The sequence below is a fragment of the Abramis brama genome, assembly GCF_963993115.1.
Source record: "Abramis brama genome assembly, chromosome: 22".
NCBI classification, from domain to species: domain Eukaryota; kingdom Metazoa; phylum Chordata; class Actinopteri; order Cypriniformes; family Leuciscidae; genus Abramis; species Abramis brama.
This window is the reverse complement of record NC_139984.1, coordinates 29,048,165-29,067,269: the sequence shown is the minus strand read 5'-3', so window position 1 is coordinate 29,067,269 and position 19,105 is coordinate 29,048,165. Positions and strand designations below refer to the sequence as shown.

At 40.7% G+C, this 19,105-nt stretch overlaps 1 protein-coding gene across 1 annotated transcript; it reads left to right on the top strand.

Annotated features, from left to right (window-relative positions):
* The first annotated feature begins 2,329 nt into the window (after positions 1 to 2,329).
* LOC311072923 (protein shisa-like-2A) lies at positions 2,330 to 18,735 on the top strand. The gene is made up of 3 exons (XM_084098293.1): positions 2,330 to 2,613; positions 11,917 to 12,053; positions 18,050 to 18,735. Exons 1-3 carry the CDS (start codon positions 2,432 to 2,434, stop codon positions 18,232 to 18,234), a joined length of 504 nt encoding a protein of 167 aa, XP_083954419.1. The 5' UTR covers positions 2,330 to 2,431; the 3' UTR covers positions 18,235 to 18,735.
* The last annotated feature ends 370 nt before the right edge of the window (positions 18,736 to 19,105 follow it).

The window sequence follows — 19,105 nt, the reverse complement described above, 5'->3', positions numbered from 1 at the left end:
CATCTTTCTGACTCCGGTTTGTACATAAAAGGCTAAAAGTTTTTGAAATTTTTAGTGCATGTGTGTGTGAGGTAAAAGGACACAAGCTGTTGAATCTCCGCCTTCTGTGCTGGGAGCAGCAGCTCATTTGCATTTAAAGGGAAAGACACAAAAACTGTGCGTTTTTGCTCGCCCTCAAAAAGTGACAACTTTAACATGCTATATAAAAATATCTGTGGGGTATTTTGAGCTAAAACTTCACATACACACTTTGGGGACATCAAAAACTTATTTTACATCTTGTGAAAGGGGCATTATACCACCCCTTTAAATTAAAATTTGGCCCATGGCATCAATTCTCAATTAAGTATGTGCCTCATCATGGCCACCATGCAGCGTTCACTGGTGACAGCCAGGTAACAATAGTGTGTTTACCCTAAGCTTTGCTGTCAAATTAAACATAGAGCTAGCCTAACCGGCAATAACCCTATAGGGCTAATTATACATTAATTATACATTATACATTAATTATGTTTAATGTATACATTAAGCTCAACAACAAAAAAAGCGAGTCTGGCGTAAAATAGCGTCGTGCAGAGTCGAAAATGCCACCAAAATTAATACAAATGTCAGCAAAATTCAAGATATGAATTTTCCCTGCATGAGATTTTGGGGTTTTTTATGTTTATATATCATGTGATATAATTGAGCAATATCACACAAGCAAAAGTGCTGTTTTCCCCAATATCAGCACTAAATAATTTAAATATTTTCAATAAATAATAAATATTTTTTAATAAATAACAGTTCAGTAAACAATAAATAAGTTATCAATTTTAACATTTTAAACACACTAATGTCAATTTTGACTGTTTTGCTCTGTTTCTGCATCACAGAGTGGTGTTTCGTTCATGAATGAAGCAGCTGGTTTGAATAAATCAGTGAATGAATGATTCTTTGACTGACTAATTAAGACTTGCCGCCACCTACTGGCGGTTTCAGTTTCATATAAAAGTATTTCATATAAAAATCGTTTTAACATTATTCCTGCAAATGTAATTGCAGTGCCATGTATCTAAATATCCATAATAAATAGTCATTTCTGTCAGTAATGCACAACATTACTTTTGCTCATTTACCAATTCCAGCATTATGCCAACAACAGACATATTTATGTAAATAAATAATATGAAAGTAATTTAAAGGTGTTTTATAGTGTGTAACTAACTTATTTTTATATGTTTTCTATAGTAATAATGAGAGGATTGCCCTTTTTTTCCTCACCTGAGCATCTGCAATGTTTGCTTGCATCACTGATATTGGGTATTATTGCTGACTTGAACCTGGGCTCATTTGCCTCTGGACTGAAGTGTTGAAGCTGAACTTTGAGGCATGATGTGTTACTGTGGCAACACTGCATCAGTTTCAGCAATCTGGATGCTTTAAAGCTGGTCTTATTCATAGGCAGAGCAAACATATTTCTGTTGTGGAAAACAGAGCAGCATTAATATTCCTTGATTTACAAACACAAGAAAATATGAAAAAGAAAAAAAACATACTCCACCATTTCAGCACAAAATCCAACAACAACAAAAAAACTGAATTATTGAAAACTGCACTAAAACTACTGACATGTAGGATACAAAATGTGAAAACTCACATGCGTTTCTTCTTTGAAAAGTTCTCAACGCATCAACGGTAGAGCACCACCAAACATCCAAACAATTTGAAAATGTTCTTCTCTTTATCAAGATATAATTAAATGTGGTTCTGCAAGCATGAAGCAGATCATATGAGGAAATTAATTGTGTAATATTATGAGAGAAAACTGTGGTGTGTACGGAAACTTCAAGGACGTTCATTCTTGTGCTGATGAGTTTCTCTAGAGCAGCTCAAACTGTGTCTTTGTTGGAAAATATTTAGATCAGAATTAGGCTATAGCCTACTATAACAAAGTATACTATATTTTACTATAACATATGTTCATATGTAAATATTTCATAATAATAACATAAAAACATGTTCTTAACACAGAGTTCTTAATTCACATCTATTTTATCTATCTGCCTATCTATCAATCTATCTATATTTACATATATTTATATCTATCTATCTATCTAGTGTGTAGTCATTACAACAAAACTTAAGATATAACGGATAAGAGAATATGAAAGACAGAAAGTGAGAGTGGATAGAAGAGAGAGACAAGGTGATTGATTGATTGTGTGTGTGTGTGTGAGAGAGAGAGAGAGAGAGAGAGAGAGAGAGAGAGATCATAAAGAAAGCTCTCAGCATCTCACGTTCAGATGTTCGCGCGTCTTTGACTGTCTTCACATCTCTGTTTATAATCTGACTGGAGTAACTCTCAGACGACTACTGAAAATCCAGAGGATGTGATAAGAGTGTTCAGGCTTTAACAAGTGGCCGCTTGAGGGTTCGAGTCGCAGGCAGCATGAACGCGGATTGCGCGGGATATTACAACGCGGAGAACGTGTTTGTCAGCGGCTTCACGTGCCCCAAACCCGACAGCGACGCGCGCGCGATATTCTGCTGCGGGTTCAATGACGTCAAATACTGCTGCGACGATCCCAACAGCTTTTTCCCATATGAATATGGATACATGTGGTGGCTTAGGTAAGACGATATTTTGTGAAACTACTATTTGTTATGGATGCTTAATTTTAAATTAGGCTATGTAGCCATATGGTTGGCTATCTTGACAATGACAAGTTTGCAGTCACCACTATCATAAAAAAGTAAACGAGAGAAATGACAAAGTTTGATGGAGTAACTGTGATATTGTGTGAAATTATGGATAGTATCGTACATTTGTCTAAAACAACACTCTCTGATTCTGTCTTTACTAAAACAACAACTTAATGGGAATTTTCACTCAAAATGTAGGCTATTGGGCTAATTGTCCAAAATTGAAATTTACTCATGCTGACCTTCAGAACCTTTCATTATTTTGTTGAACACATGCTTTTCCATTCTACAAAAGTGGTTCTCTTACGAGAGTTCTCTCGTACTGCGTTTTTACTAAAACGCTACGGGAAAAGTCTCTTTTCACGAAACACTGAAGCAAAAAATTATCCTTTAATTTTCATATATGTAAAACGCGTTGCAGCAGCAGTCAGCTATGGCGAGACGGCTTGCTCGCTCATTGGCTGCTCTGCGGCAACTGCATAAGCCTATCGAGCGAGGCCTGGGGTGACGTCAGGCCAATGAGGGCGCTTCGCGCCCTCCTCGCCACTTCCCGCCGAGACGGGCGTGGCTTACCTCTATAAAAGGAGCTCGAGAAGGCTGATTCACTTGATTTTAATCTCTTCAGCGAAGCGCACGCATCGCTGGATCACGAGGAAGCACGTGTCGTCTGATGCAAGCACTTCAGCGGGACGAGCCCTTGAAGCCGCTGGCCAACGCCGCCTTCTACCGCCGTACCTGCTGCGCTTTCCGACGCCATATCCTTTACATTCTTTGTTCTTGTGTATGTGTGTGTGTGTGTGTGTTCGCTTTGCAACACGCACCCCTAAAAGAGCTGCGTCTTTTTCAAGATGCCTTCTCATGCAGCGCTCGCGCTCGCTGACGGCGAAACGCCTTCACTCCGAGCCAATTGCCTACGGTGACTCTGAGGACTCGCCGGGCATCCTTTCCGAGGCTGCCCTTCCTGGAAGCGGATGGCGGGATTAGTTTTTCTTTACGTTACAAGAAAAGCTACCCTGCCTCTGCACGCGTCATTCACCGGCGAAGGAGAAAAGAGTGTTCTTAGTCCCACCGTTGGTCGGTCTGACCTCTTTTCTCTCACATTTCTCAGTTCCCTGTTCGGCAACTGGAAATATTATTGCAGCAAGTGAGTCTGTTACACGCTTGCCTGCCAGCAAACGCCGAAGAATACATGTTGACGCCGCTTTCAAAAGCCTGTATCCCCCTGTGGCTCAGTGGTGGAATTATACGTTTTCCACACGGGGGACCGGGGTTCGTATCCCGGTCTAGCGGCATATATATTTATGCCGCCAATGCTTTGCTCTGTCAGTCCCCTGAAGGCGACTGCAGAGATGCATTTTGCAGCCAGCGAGCGCGTAGTACCCGCTTGCCTGCAACCGAACACCGTTTCTACGGTTCCCGTGCGTCACTGGCGAAAGGAGAATGGAGTGTTTCAGCCCCGCTGAAACTGGGCGATATCCACTCTTCTCACATTCTGGCATTTTGCAGGCGTCTGAAAATGCAAATCACTCTGTCTGTTCCCCGAGAGGCAACTGCAGACGTGTTTTTTGCTGCCCACGAGCACGTGGTACATGCCTGCAAGCAAACGCCAGTGTGGATAATACTCGCGCTGACTATATCTTTGTATCTTCACTGTGGTCCAGTGGTAGATTCTTAGACTTGCGCGCGGGGGATCCGAGGTTCGAACCCCAGGCCTGCCGGCAGAAAATATTTATGCCGCCGAATGCAAATCACTCTGTTTGTTCCCCGAGAGGCAACTGCAGACGTGTTTTTTTTGCTGCCCACGAGCACGTGGTATATGCCTGCAAGCAAACGCCAGTGTGGATAATACTCGCGCTGACGTTGTCTATGTATCTTCACTGTGGTCCAGTGGTAGATTCTTAGACTTTCGCGCGGGGGATCCGAGGTTCGAATCCCAGGCCTGCCGACAGAAAATATTATGCCGCCGAATGCAATCACTCTGTTTGTTTCCCGAGAGGCAACTGCAGACGTGTTTTTTGCAGCCCACGAGCACGTGGTACATGGCCGGACTTCTACCGAAGCCCACACTTACTCACGGTATTTTCTGGTGTCCCGGCCACGGCTGATGGTGCTATAAGTGTAGTGTCGATGCCCACTCCTCAGTGCCCATCTCTACACACAAGCACAGCCCTACACTTAGGGCTCGCGCACATAAAATCGACTCTGGTCGATTGCGCTTCCAACATAGTGAAAGTGCCCGCACAAACACTATGTCTCACAGACCACAGGCTCTCTGTAAAAACGAGACCTGTGCGCGCTCGCTCTGCTCAGTCAGACAGCGCGCCCAAAGCAGTGAATGTGCCCGCTTCCCGCCCACATTTACTCGCAGACATGAGTCCCGCGGGACCCGCTCAGCCCTCCCTCACTCAGTCAAGCGCTGTAGTAAGGTCGAGGACGAGCGCTCTGCCCGCTGTAATAAGCGCGCCCCCCGCCTCGAATGCCACAGGCATAACGCCTACGTTATTGCGCCCCGAAGCGCCTCTGTCGCACGGCGAACAGAGCGCGCTTCGCATCCAGCCCTTAGCCAACCATGCAGAAGCATGGGCAGCGCTTCCAGGGGTTTCGGACTGGGTGCTAGGCATTATAAAGAGAGGCTTCTCGCTACAGTTTTGTCGACGCCCTCCCCGCTTCACAGCGCGCGTCCAACTACGGTGGTTTCAGAAGTAGCACACCTACTTCGCGCCGAAATATCAAAACTGATAAGCAAAGGGGCGATAGAGCGTGTGCCCCAAGCTCAAAGCGAAGGGGGGCTATACAACAGATACTTTCTAGTCCCCAAAAAGGACGATGGTATCAGACCCATACTGGATCTAAGACGGCTGAACAAAGCATTAGTGAAACGCAGTTTCAAAATGCTCACGACCAGGAAAATCCTCGCGCATGTTCGCCGAGGAGACTGGTTTATGTCAATAGATCTGAAGGACGCGTATTTTCAAATACAGATAGCGTCACATCACAGGCGATACTTGAGATTCGCCTTCGAGGGTCAGACATACCAGTATACAGTCCTGCCGTTCGGTTTGTCCCTGGCACCTCATACATTTACGAAATGCATGGACGCAGCGCTCGCTCCTCTCAGACTCAGAGGCATGCGAGTGCTGAACTATTTGGATGACTGGTTGATCCTAGCCCAATCACGATCTCAGCTCGTGGAGCACAGAACCATTTTACTCGATCACCTCGAGAATCTTGGTATCACGGTCAATTGGGCGAAGAGTTCACTGAACCCCAGTCAAACGATTTCGTTTCTGGGTATCGTTCTGGACTCGCAGTCTATGACAGCGCGGCTGTTGCCACAGCGCGTGCTGCACATTCAGCGCGCGGCGAAGTCTTTCCGCCGCGGCGCTTTCACCCCGCTCAGGAAGTTTCAAAGGATGCTGGGTCTTATGGCCTCAGCATCGTCAGTTCTCCGGCTGGGCTTGCTCCGCATGCGCCCGCTGCAGTTCTGGTTGAAAGCGCGGGTGTCCGGTCGATTATGCCTCAAGGTCGATCAGAACTGTGTTACAGCCCTGGTGCCTTGGATGGCGGACGACTGGTACCGATCAGGTGTAAGCCTGGGGACTTCCTCGGGAGTGAGGATGGTGTCGACAGACGCATCCACCTCGGGATGGGGAGCGCTGCTCGAGGGCAGACCGTTCTTCGGCCTGTGGTCGGAACGAGAAAAGCTCCAACACAAAAACTTAGAAATGCTGACAGTGCACAACGCGCTGACGCGTTTTTGTCCCCACATCAAGGACCAACACGTCATAGTCCGTTCGGACATCATGGCTGTGGTGTCCTACATAAATCGCCAGGGCGGTCTGAAATCCACATCCCTGTACAGGTTGGCGAAACGCCTCCTAATATGGGCTCAGCACAACTTACGCTCGCTGAGAGCAGTGCATGTACCTGGGCTTCAGAATGTGGGCCCAGACAGACTGTCCAGGAACAACGTTCCCCCGGGCGAGTGGTCTCTACACCCACAAACAGTCCGGCTGTTGTGGGAGAGATTCGGCAGAGCGGAGGTGGACCTATTCGCGTCCCACGAAAACGCCTACTGCCCTGCGTTCTTTTCAAAGAGCGATAGCGCGCTGTCCCGAAGGTGGCCGCGCTGCCCGCTATACGTTTTTCCCCCCGTCTCCCTCCTGCCACAGGTGTTGGAACGGGTCAGGGAAACAAAATGCCCAGTGCTGCTTGTAGCACCGTTCTGGAAGAACCAAGCATGGTTCCCAGTCCTGATGCAGTTAGCAGACATCGCTCCATGGCCAGTGCCGTTGAGGAGAGATCTCCTCTCGCAGGCCGGGGGCTCGATTTGGCACCCACACCCGGAGCTGTGGTCCCTTCATGTGTGGGCGCTCAACGGATATCCGTTGGTCTCGCAGAGGGAGTCATGAATACCATCACTCAGGCTAGAGCACCGTCGACTCGGCGGCTTTATGCTTCGAAGTGGTCGGTTTTCTCCGGCTGGTGTACAGCTCGGAGCCTATCACCCCTCGAATGTGAGGTAACGGAGGTTCTCTCCTTCCTACAAGAGCTGTTGGATAAGGGCAGATCCCCTTCCACGCTCAAAGTATATGTGGCGGCTATTTCAGCGTTCTCCGGTTCAACGCTGGGTCAGTCACTGGGAAGGAACGATTTAGTCATCCGCTTCCTCAGGGGAGCTAGGAGACTGAATCCACCCAGACCTCCTTCAGTCCCTATGTGGGACCTTTCTACGGTCTTGGCGGCCATGAAAGGTGCCCCTTTTGAGCCTATCCAGTCTATTAGCCTCAAACATTTGTCTTTCAAAACAGTGTTTTTGATGGCTCTCGCTTCAGTGAAGCGCATAGGCGATCTGCACGCGCTCTCCGTGAGCCCGGCATGCTTGGAGTTTGGTCCTAATGACTCTAAAGTCATACTCAAACCTAAGCAAGGCTATGTGCCGAAATCCCTCAACACGCCTTTTCGGGCTCAGGTTATTTCCCTGTCTGCCCTGCCGGCATCGAGTGAGGAGGGGGACTCGAGTTTTCTTTGCCCTGTTAGGGCTTTAAGAGCTTATATGTCCCGCTCTGCTGTCTTCAGACAGACAGAGCAGCTCTTTGTCTCGTTCAGCGGACGTTCCAAAGGAATGGCTGTTTCGAAACAAAGTCTATCCAGATGGATAGTTGACGCCATAGCGCTGGCTTATACTGTCAAGGGCATTCAATGCCCGTTGGGAGTTAGAGCGCACTCTACGAGAAGCGTTGCCTCCTCGTGGGCTTGGTCTAGCGGGATTTCCCTACAGGATATATGTACGGCGGCAGGCTGGGCCTCTCCGTCTACATTTATCAGGTTTTATAACCTAGAGGTTCCCGCCTTACAGGCTAAGCTTTTGTCGGTGTAGTCGATTCAGCTGTCTAGCTAGACCTCTGAAATCGCAGGCGCAATGCGCTACCGACTATCTTGGGCAGAACTGTGTAAGACCCACATTTCCCACATTAGTTCAGGCTCCCTACCCTGTCTATGTGATGTCATATTCGCGTCTGTGGACATGTCTATATAAGGACGGAGGGAATCCCCTCTTGTCTTTAGACTCTCCCTGTGAGGTCGCGTTAAGCCTGCGGACGCTACAGTATAGGGAATTAAGGCTCCCCTCCCTTATTCCCTGACTCTGTGTGAGTCTATCTGGTGATTATGCACTGTATGCCTGAAATAGCTTCCGGTGATCGGTGTTTTTATCCCAGCACGCACAGCGTTTTACAAGGGGTTCCCGTAGCGTTTTAGTAAAAACGCAGTACGAGAGAACTCTCGTAAGAGAACGTACTCGGTTACTAACGTAACCTCGGTTCTCTCTAGAAGAGGGAACGAGTACTGCGTTCTCTGCTGTGCGTATGGTTCACTCTGGTTCGCCTCGGCGATCAAAATCAAGTGAATCAGCCTTCTCGAGCTCCTTTTATAGAGGTAAGCCACGCCCGTCTCGGCGGGAAGTGGCGAGGAGGGCGCGAAGCGCCCTCATTGGCCTGTTTTTTGTTTAGATATCGATATTCTGCTAAACATTTTGTGTTACACAAAAGGAGGATAATCATACATGTTGAAAGACAGTGTTCTTTATTTTTTGAGTGAATTTACGCTGGCGCTACCATTTTTTGAGATGAAAGTTTAACTGAGAAACATACTAAGACTTGTTTTCATTGAATGCATCTTGAATATAAGAGTGCTTGTCATTTTTCCAAAATAATTTGTATTCTGCTTCTCAGGAAAATTTATTTTGATTTAAGGATGTTTACATCATCATGTTTACAGAGATAGCCTACTAATTAAGAACAGGATTGTCAGGCAATCTGTTAACATAATTGGACATTAACATTTTTGTTAATCAATGTTTAATGGGTCCATTGATTGATCAGAAGGAGGGTTAAAGAAATTAAATCGTTTCCAGGAGCTGCAACCAAAAATCAAAGACAAACTCTCTAAAAAAAACAATTAAATGTAGACATGTTTACAAAAGAAATGGCAAGTGATCTAATCACACTCTCAAGTCTTAATTAAGTCTTGATTTGAAGAACACTTTCTGCACAGTCACTTAATAAGGACCTTACAAGACTTGAAGTGAGAACAGACACTGTCATGGAAAATGCTATATTTATGGTATTAATACCTGAGCTTTGATTGACCGATTAAGCTGTAGCCTAATTAAATGACTAATTAATTAATGCAAATTGTTCCACTTTTCGATGCCATCATATGTAATTAGAATAAAACACCACCAATTCAAGATGCAAGAACTGCATCACTTATGTAGCCTACACTGTTCATAGATCCATTATTATGTAAATTGTTGCAATAACTTAAAAGCTGCAATTTACATCAAGAATGGTGAAAATGTATGCATGTTTCTTGAATCTTCTCATTAATTTGATGATAAGTACAACCTTTGAATTAATCATCAATATTCATGACTGAAGTTTAGTTAAATGCTTACTTGGGAATTCATGCAAATCACAACACCTGGTTTTATAGGAGGCTGAACACCTTCCATCAGGTGTTAATTAGAACTATTGTAGTTTTACTGGATGCTCACAGAGAAAGTTTATTTTTGCTCAAAGGTTGCTTTTTCATAGCTCTCGAGAGTTAGAGTAATCACTTATGTTTCAAGTGTAAATTTAATCTCAGGTGTGTCTCTCAAAGTTCCTTGATAGAAATAAAAGTACACTGAAAAAAACAATAAGTAAAATTTACTTAATTTTTCTTTGGCAAGTTTTTGCACAAATATTTTTTAAGTAAATTTCACATATGGAATTAAGTAAACTCTACTTAACTAAGTTAAGTGAAAGTAACAAAGAAAATAAGTAATTTTAACTTGGCCAGTAAAAGGTAATATCTATTTAGTTGATGTTTCCTTTGCAATATATTTCACTCAAACAGTATAACATTGAATTAAACCACACTGTTGAAGTATATGCTTTACTTAGAAATATCTTAGTAATTAATACAATAGATATTGTGTGAGACACCATATCCACATGTGAGAAGTTATGCCATGTGAACGCAGAGACCTCAATACTTGGCAGACAATACACAATGACGGTAACATTTGATGGATCGTTTTTGTGTTTGAATGTGTCATTTTGAGTAGAAAATTAACTCCAAATGTCACAAAAGATGGCAATTTACTGATGGCAATAATCAAAAGCACTGATAATGTATCCATTTGCTCTCCATTTAACTTCATTGCTGTCTAGAAGAAACATCAGCGATAGTATAAAGAATGTCTCGGTTACTGATGTAACCCTCATTCCCTGAAGGAGGAAACGAAGACGTTACGTCCCTCCTTCCACAACCCTGAACCACCAATGAACGGCTGGGATCCCGGTCTCGGCAATATCCATTGGCTCATTTTGTTACCCCTCGAAGGGGATTGGTCTCCCAAGTGAGACCCCAATACTCATTTGTGATCATCAGCCTAATTTTTTCTTCTTCTTTTGATTGTGTGGTGAAACATGGCCTGGACATGTTCTTGAAGGATGTAGGTGATACAAATCCAAATGTTCCACTTTCTGTCACTCAGGGTCAATTAAAAGCTTCTCTAGTGCCTACTGTAATGTACTTTGGCTGCTATAATCTTCAGGTTATTAGGTCAAGCCGTCTTGGATCACTCTCACAAGGAACTGTTATGACTGTTCACACGTCACCATGACATGACATTTTACAGCATGACATTTCAGAGAAGTCTGTGGACAAGCAGTAATAGTGGTGACTCGCACACAGGGGTTGTTCATGCTGACCCCTTGGAGCTTTATAGAGTTTTAAAAGAGTGTGATAAGAATCTTGAGATCTGTTCCATAACCTACACTCTTAAAAATAAAGGTTCCAAAAAAGAACCTTTCAGCGAACAGTTCTAAAAGAACCATTTTTTACTTAGTGTGAAGAACATTTTGTGCAATGGAAAATTGCATAGATTCTTCATGGAACCATGATGCCAATAAAGAGCCTTTATTTTTATATCAGCACCTGCCTTCAATGAGGTGGGCTCTTTTGATTTGGTCACCTATCAACCACCCAACAACAAGTTTTCCATGTTTTCCCAAATGTAAAATTCTAACGCCAATGCACTGCTAAGTTTGACCTTTTACTGGTTAAGTAGTCTAAATGACCCACTGTGGCTCTTTAAGTGCAGTTTCTCCACAGGTGATGCTCTGCTGCTTTTAGTGTCTCTACAACCTCTTCCACGCTAAACAATTAATGCGAAACCATCCATTAACATTAACTGATTTATGTAAGAACTCATTTGCTCTTTTCAAAGCTGGTTATAATTTGTTCTCAGGCATGCAGATGTGCGTCGGCACGCTTTAATAATCTAAAACAAGTCATTATCCTTTCATCATGGTTTTGTGGGGGAGAAGGATATTTGAAAGGAGTTGTTTGAAAGTGGAAAAACATCTAACCAAGTAATGGAATAATTGAAAGTGATATTTTTTATTTTTTTGGTGGAAAAACCTTTGTGGTTTTGCTAGATATCTCTGCTCTCCCGCATTGTTGGCCTACATTAAACCTATTTCTGACTAGTGACTAATAATATTGCAACTCTCTCATGATTTCATGTTACCTCACTCAATCCTTAATTCTGTTTCTCTCTTATATTGTTGGCATCAAACATGGCACAGTGCATCCATGTGCTGTTGTGCTCTGAGTATTTGATGCCATCATAGTCTACATGTAAACAATTGAATCTCTCTCTCTTTCTCTGTCCTTCAGTTTGGGAGCTCTGGTTGGTTTGTCTATAGCTGCTGTGGTGCTGCTAGCTTTCATCATCACTCTTTGTGTGCTTTGCTACCTGTTCATCGCCACTAAACCCCGAGGGTTGGACAACGGACTGCCTCTAAGAGCACCAGGTATGAATACAGCTTCAGCAATTTCTACTTATGAAAACATCTAGAGAGGAAAGTCCTTGAGATCCAAGAGAGGAGCTAAGGACTTTAATCTCATTCATAGTGTATTTTTACACAAACTTGTTGATGTGAAAAATTAATTATATTTACTACTGGGAAGTCTTCTATTAACTTAGATTGTTCTGTCATACTATAGTTGTCAGCATTTGAAGTGGATCAAAACCTTTCATCAAAGTTATACATGAATTTTGAACAATACCCGTTCTTGTCTTAGGACAACTTTGATGAACTTTTTTGATCCACTTCAAACGTTGACTACTGTATTATTTGTTAATACACTGTATAATATATATAGACATTGATTGTGAATGAATCGATTACATTCAGGTGCATAAATGAATCAGCACAGTCATGAAAAAATACTCTCAAGCAGACAAACAATCTTTTACACATCCATTTGATGGCATCTGTCACATTTACTTTAAGTAAATACAGTGAGTAAATGGATAAATATGTAAAGGGGTAATGTGCATTATCCTTCTTTTTGTACATCTACTTGGGAAATAAATAAACAAACTATTAAAGTCCCCCTGTGGTGAAAATCAAGCTTTTAAAGTTGTTTATATGTCTATGTGGTGTTAGACATGCTTTAAGACAAACCATGTGTAAATTCAACACCATTGCTGAGTATTTTCTCCTTAAAGGGTAACTCTCGCCAAAATGCAACCTAGGGTCTTTTTGTTAATCTACCCGAGGCAAACTTTCATTTAAAAGCATAATTAGGATGGAAATGCCACTTTTAAGAGGTACTTTTAAGAGTGCCCAAACACTCCTATTCAAAAGGCAATTTGACCGAAAACGAAAATACGGTCAAACTTAAAAGTGGCGTTTCCATTCTAATTATGCTTTAAAACGAAAGTTTGCCTCGGGTAGAGACAAAAACACCCTAGGTTGAACCCTTTAAAACTGCAGTGAACCAAAGACAGTCTCAAAAACACAGTTTGAAATCGCTGGTGTTTCTGTCGTCACAAACTACCTTGTAACCAATCAGATCAACGTGTGATTGTCAACGAGGGGATCTCTGAGCTGGTGTGAGTGAGTGGAGGCGGGGCTCATTAGTAGAGTTACATTCAAGCTATTTTAAGGCATGAACATTTTTTAAGGAAAAGAAGTTTAAATATGTAATACATATTTAATATGTACTACAGTATACTTTAACGAGGAAATTATTTTGTAATGTGAGATTTAAAAGTGATTCCTGGGAGAACAGTCATAATACAAAACTATATGACCCCAGAATGCTACGATTGACCAATCAGAATCAGTAATTCTAGAGATCTGTTCAACTTTTGCCTGATGTTCGCAGTTATAGAGCATTTTGTGGCAGAACGTGACAGTTCTGCTGTAGCAGTTTGGAAACTTGTTTCTGTCACAGAATTAAAAAATAATAATAATTGTGTTTATATCTCGAAATACTGACTTTTTTCTCCGAATTGTGGGATGTAAACTCGCAGTTGTGAGTTATAAAATCATAAATGCAACCATGCGTCTGTGTTTAGCTTGAAAGGCCGTCTTCGACGATGGTATTCTATAAAAATGAAGACATCTAAAGGCACAAGAAGACAATTTCTCAACCGTTTTTCTCCATTTGTAACCCTTTTGCCACCATAGTGCATTGACGTAACCGTGACGTCCATTCCCAAATGGTCTATTGATTATAATCTCTAAACTATTTTTAGACAGTTTTTAGGCTCTTTCGCATCTGCTTTGACTGCAAGATCTGAAGACACCCCCCCCCACCCCTAGCTATTTCCACATCACATTTTTGCGTCATCAGCTTTAGTAACACCATGAGTTCTAGCAGTAGCTAGGTAACAACTCAAAAGAAGTTGCCAAAAATGGAAAGTGAGGTCCCTTTCTTCCTCTTGTTTGGTTGCACTTCCAAAAGTATAAAACGCACTGAACTGCACTTGCGTGCTTCTGTCTCGGATGCGCTGCGAAAGGAATCGAGTTAATCATGAACACAGTTTCTATAGAGACAAGGGGTGATGATTATGCATCTCTCATCATCGATAGTGGTTCATTTATGCAAAATTAGGATGGATTGTTTTAAGTCTTTATTGCAAAGGTCACCATTTTCAAACGTTAGACTCAAATGTGGTTCATTTGTTGATCTTTTTTTATGTTTTTACAAGGCTTGAGCAGCATAACAAACATATTGAAGCTTATCTGGCGACGCTTTCACCAATAGCAGTTCAAAAGCTTGTTTTGTGTGAGAAAAGGTTTCATACATCTCACACCTGTCGGCTCAGGAAGGAAACAAATCAAAGAAAAGCTATAGATTTTCAAGGCTCGAGAGCTCATGTAGAACTCTCTGTCAGTGTCAGGTGAATAGATGACTTGCTGTAAGTCCTAAGAGATGCAGAACCAAGTGATACTCACTTGTTGTATTGACAAAGCTAGTATTTTTTGCTATAAGAAATCTAGTGCCTCGCACACATGAAACTCAAACTTCACAAATATAGATACATTCAGTAGTGGACAGGAGTGATGTCCAGCCTAAGAAAATTGACAATATTTATTCAAATATTATTAAAAAAGTGTTTTTATAAGCGTATTGTGTAGTTGTTCTTGGAGTCGATTGTTTTATTTGTGATGACGCAATGAAACATGCCAAGTTGTGCAGGAATTTTGGCCAGGCTGCCATACAAAGAAATTATGAACAGAAATGAACTTTGAACAGAAGGACTTTTCACGCTTTTCCCTAATCACTGAAGTGACCTCGACGTGCGGGTTAGCGGTAGCATTAGCCATCAGGCAAGTGTTATTTAAATAAACTCCTGATGTACTTATGAACTTTCCAATGCCTCGTTTTATGAGTACAGAACCTATTTGTACTACTGTAGAAGTTTGGTACCATTCTGGGCATTATTAGCGGGGTAATTTACGAGATACAGCCTTGGATCCATTAGCGGCTGCACTAAGGCATTCGGCTGATATCTCTAAATAAGCTCTAACCTAATAATGTTCTACCAAGGGAAAAAGGCTTCTGGGGGGGTGTTTGGCTCGAGGTCATGGTGCAAAGGACCCTAGGTTGATTTTACTCTGAACCATCACTTTAAGAACATTAACCCAAATTATCATCCAGTTTGAGTTAATGAAATTCCATCCAGTTTCAATCCAACAAGACTCGAGGACCTACGGCTGTGAAGTATCATTTTAACACTTCATCATAACTTTTATTAAGAACTGTGCACGTAATGCAGGTCTAAACAATATGCACTAGAAGGCTTAATGAGCAGGAGGGTTGAGATCTTCAGAGAAGAGAGGTTTAATGAGACAATCTGAACACATTCAGCTCTATGTGTTGAGCGGTAATGTTCTCTAAAGACCTGAAGGGTTATAATTACTCCTGTTAACTCATTATGAGAACACATGTTTCTCTACTTGCTAAAATTAAAGGACAAATCCAGTGAAAAATGAACCTAGGGGTAATTAACACATGGTTACCGAGTCAATCGTTCCCGGCGATGCGTTTTCATGAAAATCGAATGTATAGAGTTTTATCTTTAAAAACAGATTAGCTTATAACACTAGTATATGGGGCACAGAGTAAGTAAAAGTAAATCGCTAGTTAATACCACTAACAAGGCTCAAAATAGCCTCACACTAACACGGTAGCATAATGAGGGTCCCTACATGCAAACCGAAGCATTGAGAACTTTGTAAGTGTACAGACAGTTTAATAAGAAGATACTTTATAAAGACAGTACATTACGCGTTTACAGACAGGCGTCATCTTGGAAAACAGTCTCGACTAATCGAGTCACGAACGCCGTGCTAAGTGAGCTGGTCGATAGGAATTACGTTTGTGAAATCTAACGTAGCACGGATTTTAATACTTTTATTTAGGTAAGGCACATTAAATCAATCAAAAAAATACAGTAAATACATTTATGAAATTAACAAATTACTAATATATATATATATATATATATATATATATATATATATATATATATATATATATATATATATATATATAGAATAGCCTATAAAATGTATAATAAATGCTGTTCTTTTTAACTTTAACATTAATAATAATAAGAAGAAATGACACTGAAGACTGGAGTAATGATGCTGAAAATTCTGCTTTGCATCACAGGAATAAATTACATTTTACAATATATTACAATAGAAAATGGTTGTTTTACATTTTAGTAGGCTAATATTTTTACAATATTACTGTTTTTAATGTATTTTTATTAAATAAATGCAGCTTTGGGGAGATTGAGAGACTACTTTCAAAAACCTTAAAAACCTTAATGTTTTCAAGCTTGTGTAAGTGTAAGTGCACAATTAATCATGTTTCCCCCCAACATTAGCTGTAATGGTATGGTTACCATGGTTACTGTAATGTTAAAAATAATTATGTCTTAAAACGTTAAATACATCATTGTAGTATTTCTTGAATTTAATTGTATGACTTAAAATCAATTATATACTGAAAAACAAGATTCAAATGAGAATCATTATCTGCAATTTTAAAAAGTTAAAAATAAACATCTGGAGGCATTACAGTAATGAAAATGTGCTTAAATGTAATGAAAATAATGCAAAGCATCTAAATGATGCATGAAATTCCAAACACCACTAATGCCAAATAGGACAGCCTGGAGGTAGTGTTAAACTTCACTACCAAAAATTGGACCCCATTGAAGTCCACTATATGGAGAACAATCCTGGAATGTTTTCCTCAAACCTTAATTTCTTTTCAACTGAAGAAAGAAAGACGTAAACATCTTGGATGACTTGGGGGTGAGTAAAACTGAGTGAACTAATCATTTAATTGATGTAAAATATTTAATTCAATAATTAAGAGCCTGCAATATAATGCAATATTAATATTTAACACATTTGCAGTATATTCAAAAATATATATATTATTGTTTGTTTCTGTCCTTTATTCATTAATACATTTATTAATTCTAATTTTAAAGGACTTACCCCAGCAAAACATAAATAGGGAAATGTGGTATGCATGTTCTTGTATGGAGGCATTATTGTCAATGCAAGCAGTGTATTACATTGGATATTCTTACCAATGAGGTTCTGTTAGTATGCATGACAGTATTTCAGCGTATAAATGCTGATAGGCAATCCCACCCTCTTCAACATTTATTAAATTCTAAAGTGCCCCACGAGAGCTGTGCAAAGACATCCTCAAAGCTCTTGCAAATGCATCATAATGCTCACATAAATAGGCCTATTCATATTTTAAACAAATAGTAGTCCAAGGCACTCAAACCGGGGAAATATCACATAGAAATCTACTAAAAATTACAAATAGCATATTATACATTACGAAAACTTAAATTTAGAATAAAAACTGAAAATTTAAAAATATAAACATGTAAAGTATTAATACATTCTATATTAGTATATAAACAATACTAAATATCCCTGAGAACACAAGTAAATATTAACGGATACCCAAGTAGCACTCTTTGCAGACTATTTCTATATTTTTATGTACTTCTGTACACTGTAAAAGAAAAAAAGGTTTTTTTTTAAAAGTTGAAAATTGCTTAACTTAAAATCAAATTAAAGTTAAATTAAAGTGACATCATTGGCACTATTTTTTACAGCATGACTAAAAGATTAGTTAATTTAATTCCATTTTCCCTTTTTTTGTTGTTGAGCTCAATAATTTAACCTTGTTACCAAAGTTTTAAAACTTTTCTTTTAAAAAAAGATTTACTTTTTTTATATTTTTTGTTTATCAACTAAAAACATAATTAGGTGGTCCAAAATAGCTGGTCCATGCCAAGTAATATGCTGTCATAACTTACTGATCATACAATTTTTACAGAATGTGTCCTTGTGGACGAGCGTCACTGTTGATTTTGCTCATACTTGCCTGCGGGTTTTGCTCAGTTAAGCGCGACTCACGTTTTCTCCAGAAGAATGTTTAATGTTGTCGGTGTTGTGTTTCTCAGGATCTGGGGCCAGTCCACAGGAGGGTCCGAGCCAAGCCAGCGCGCCGTCAGGACCGCAAGGTTTCCGCAAGCATTTCCTAAGAGGCAAACTAGACTGTGACAACCAGCCGCCTGATCCGGACCGGCTGTTCCAGCGCTGCTTCATGGCTACGGTCACCACCATCAATGTAGAGGGACCTTCATAAAGCCCTGGAGCTGAACAACATCACCCAGGAGTCCTTTCAGTGGCTTTAGCCAATCATCATCATGCGACTGATGGAACATTTTCAACGATTCTGGTTTGAGGTTTTGGATTCTGTAGCACAAACTGAATGAAATCAATTGCCTCAAACCTCTTAGTAAAAAATGTACTATCATTTAATTTGCCCTCAAACCGTATGCTTTTCATCTGCTCAGTAGAGCTGCACACAGGCTCGTTGGATTTGTTTTTGAGGCAAGAAACTAATTAAACCATTAACATTCATCAAGACTTCAGTATCAGTATTCAGAACGGTAATTGCTGCTTTAAAGAAATAATAATGCTTTTGGTGAAGCAGTTTTAGTGTCCGCAGCTGAACCAAAGACGGAACTGAACTCAAAGAGTTTGTTGTTCCCGAATCCTGAGAATCACAATAAACCGTCTATCTCTCAAACAGGGTTTTCAGAGCGTACACACCAGCACGTTCCTCCTCGGCCTCCGTCCTAATGGTGTCTTTAAAACAGCTATGAGTGCCGTTTGAACAATCTAGGGTTCATATCCTGCAAGAGTCAGTCATTTGCCTGTTTGAGACACACTATGTGCATTCAAAGGCACTTTTCAGAAAGCTGAAGCTTTCAAGACCAACAAGTTAGTGCTGTCAAATAAACTAATCGTGATTAATCAATTCTAACATAAAAGTTTGTGTTTCTATAATACATGTATTATATATATATATATATATATATATATATATATATATATATATATACATATACATACACACACACACACACACACATATATATGTATGTGTGTGTGTGTGTATATATATATATATATATATATATATATATACACACACACACACACACACATAT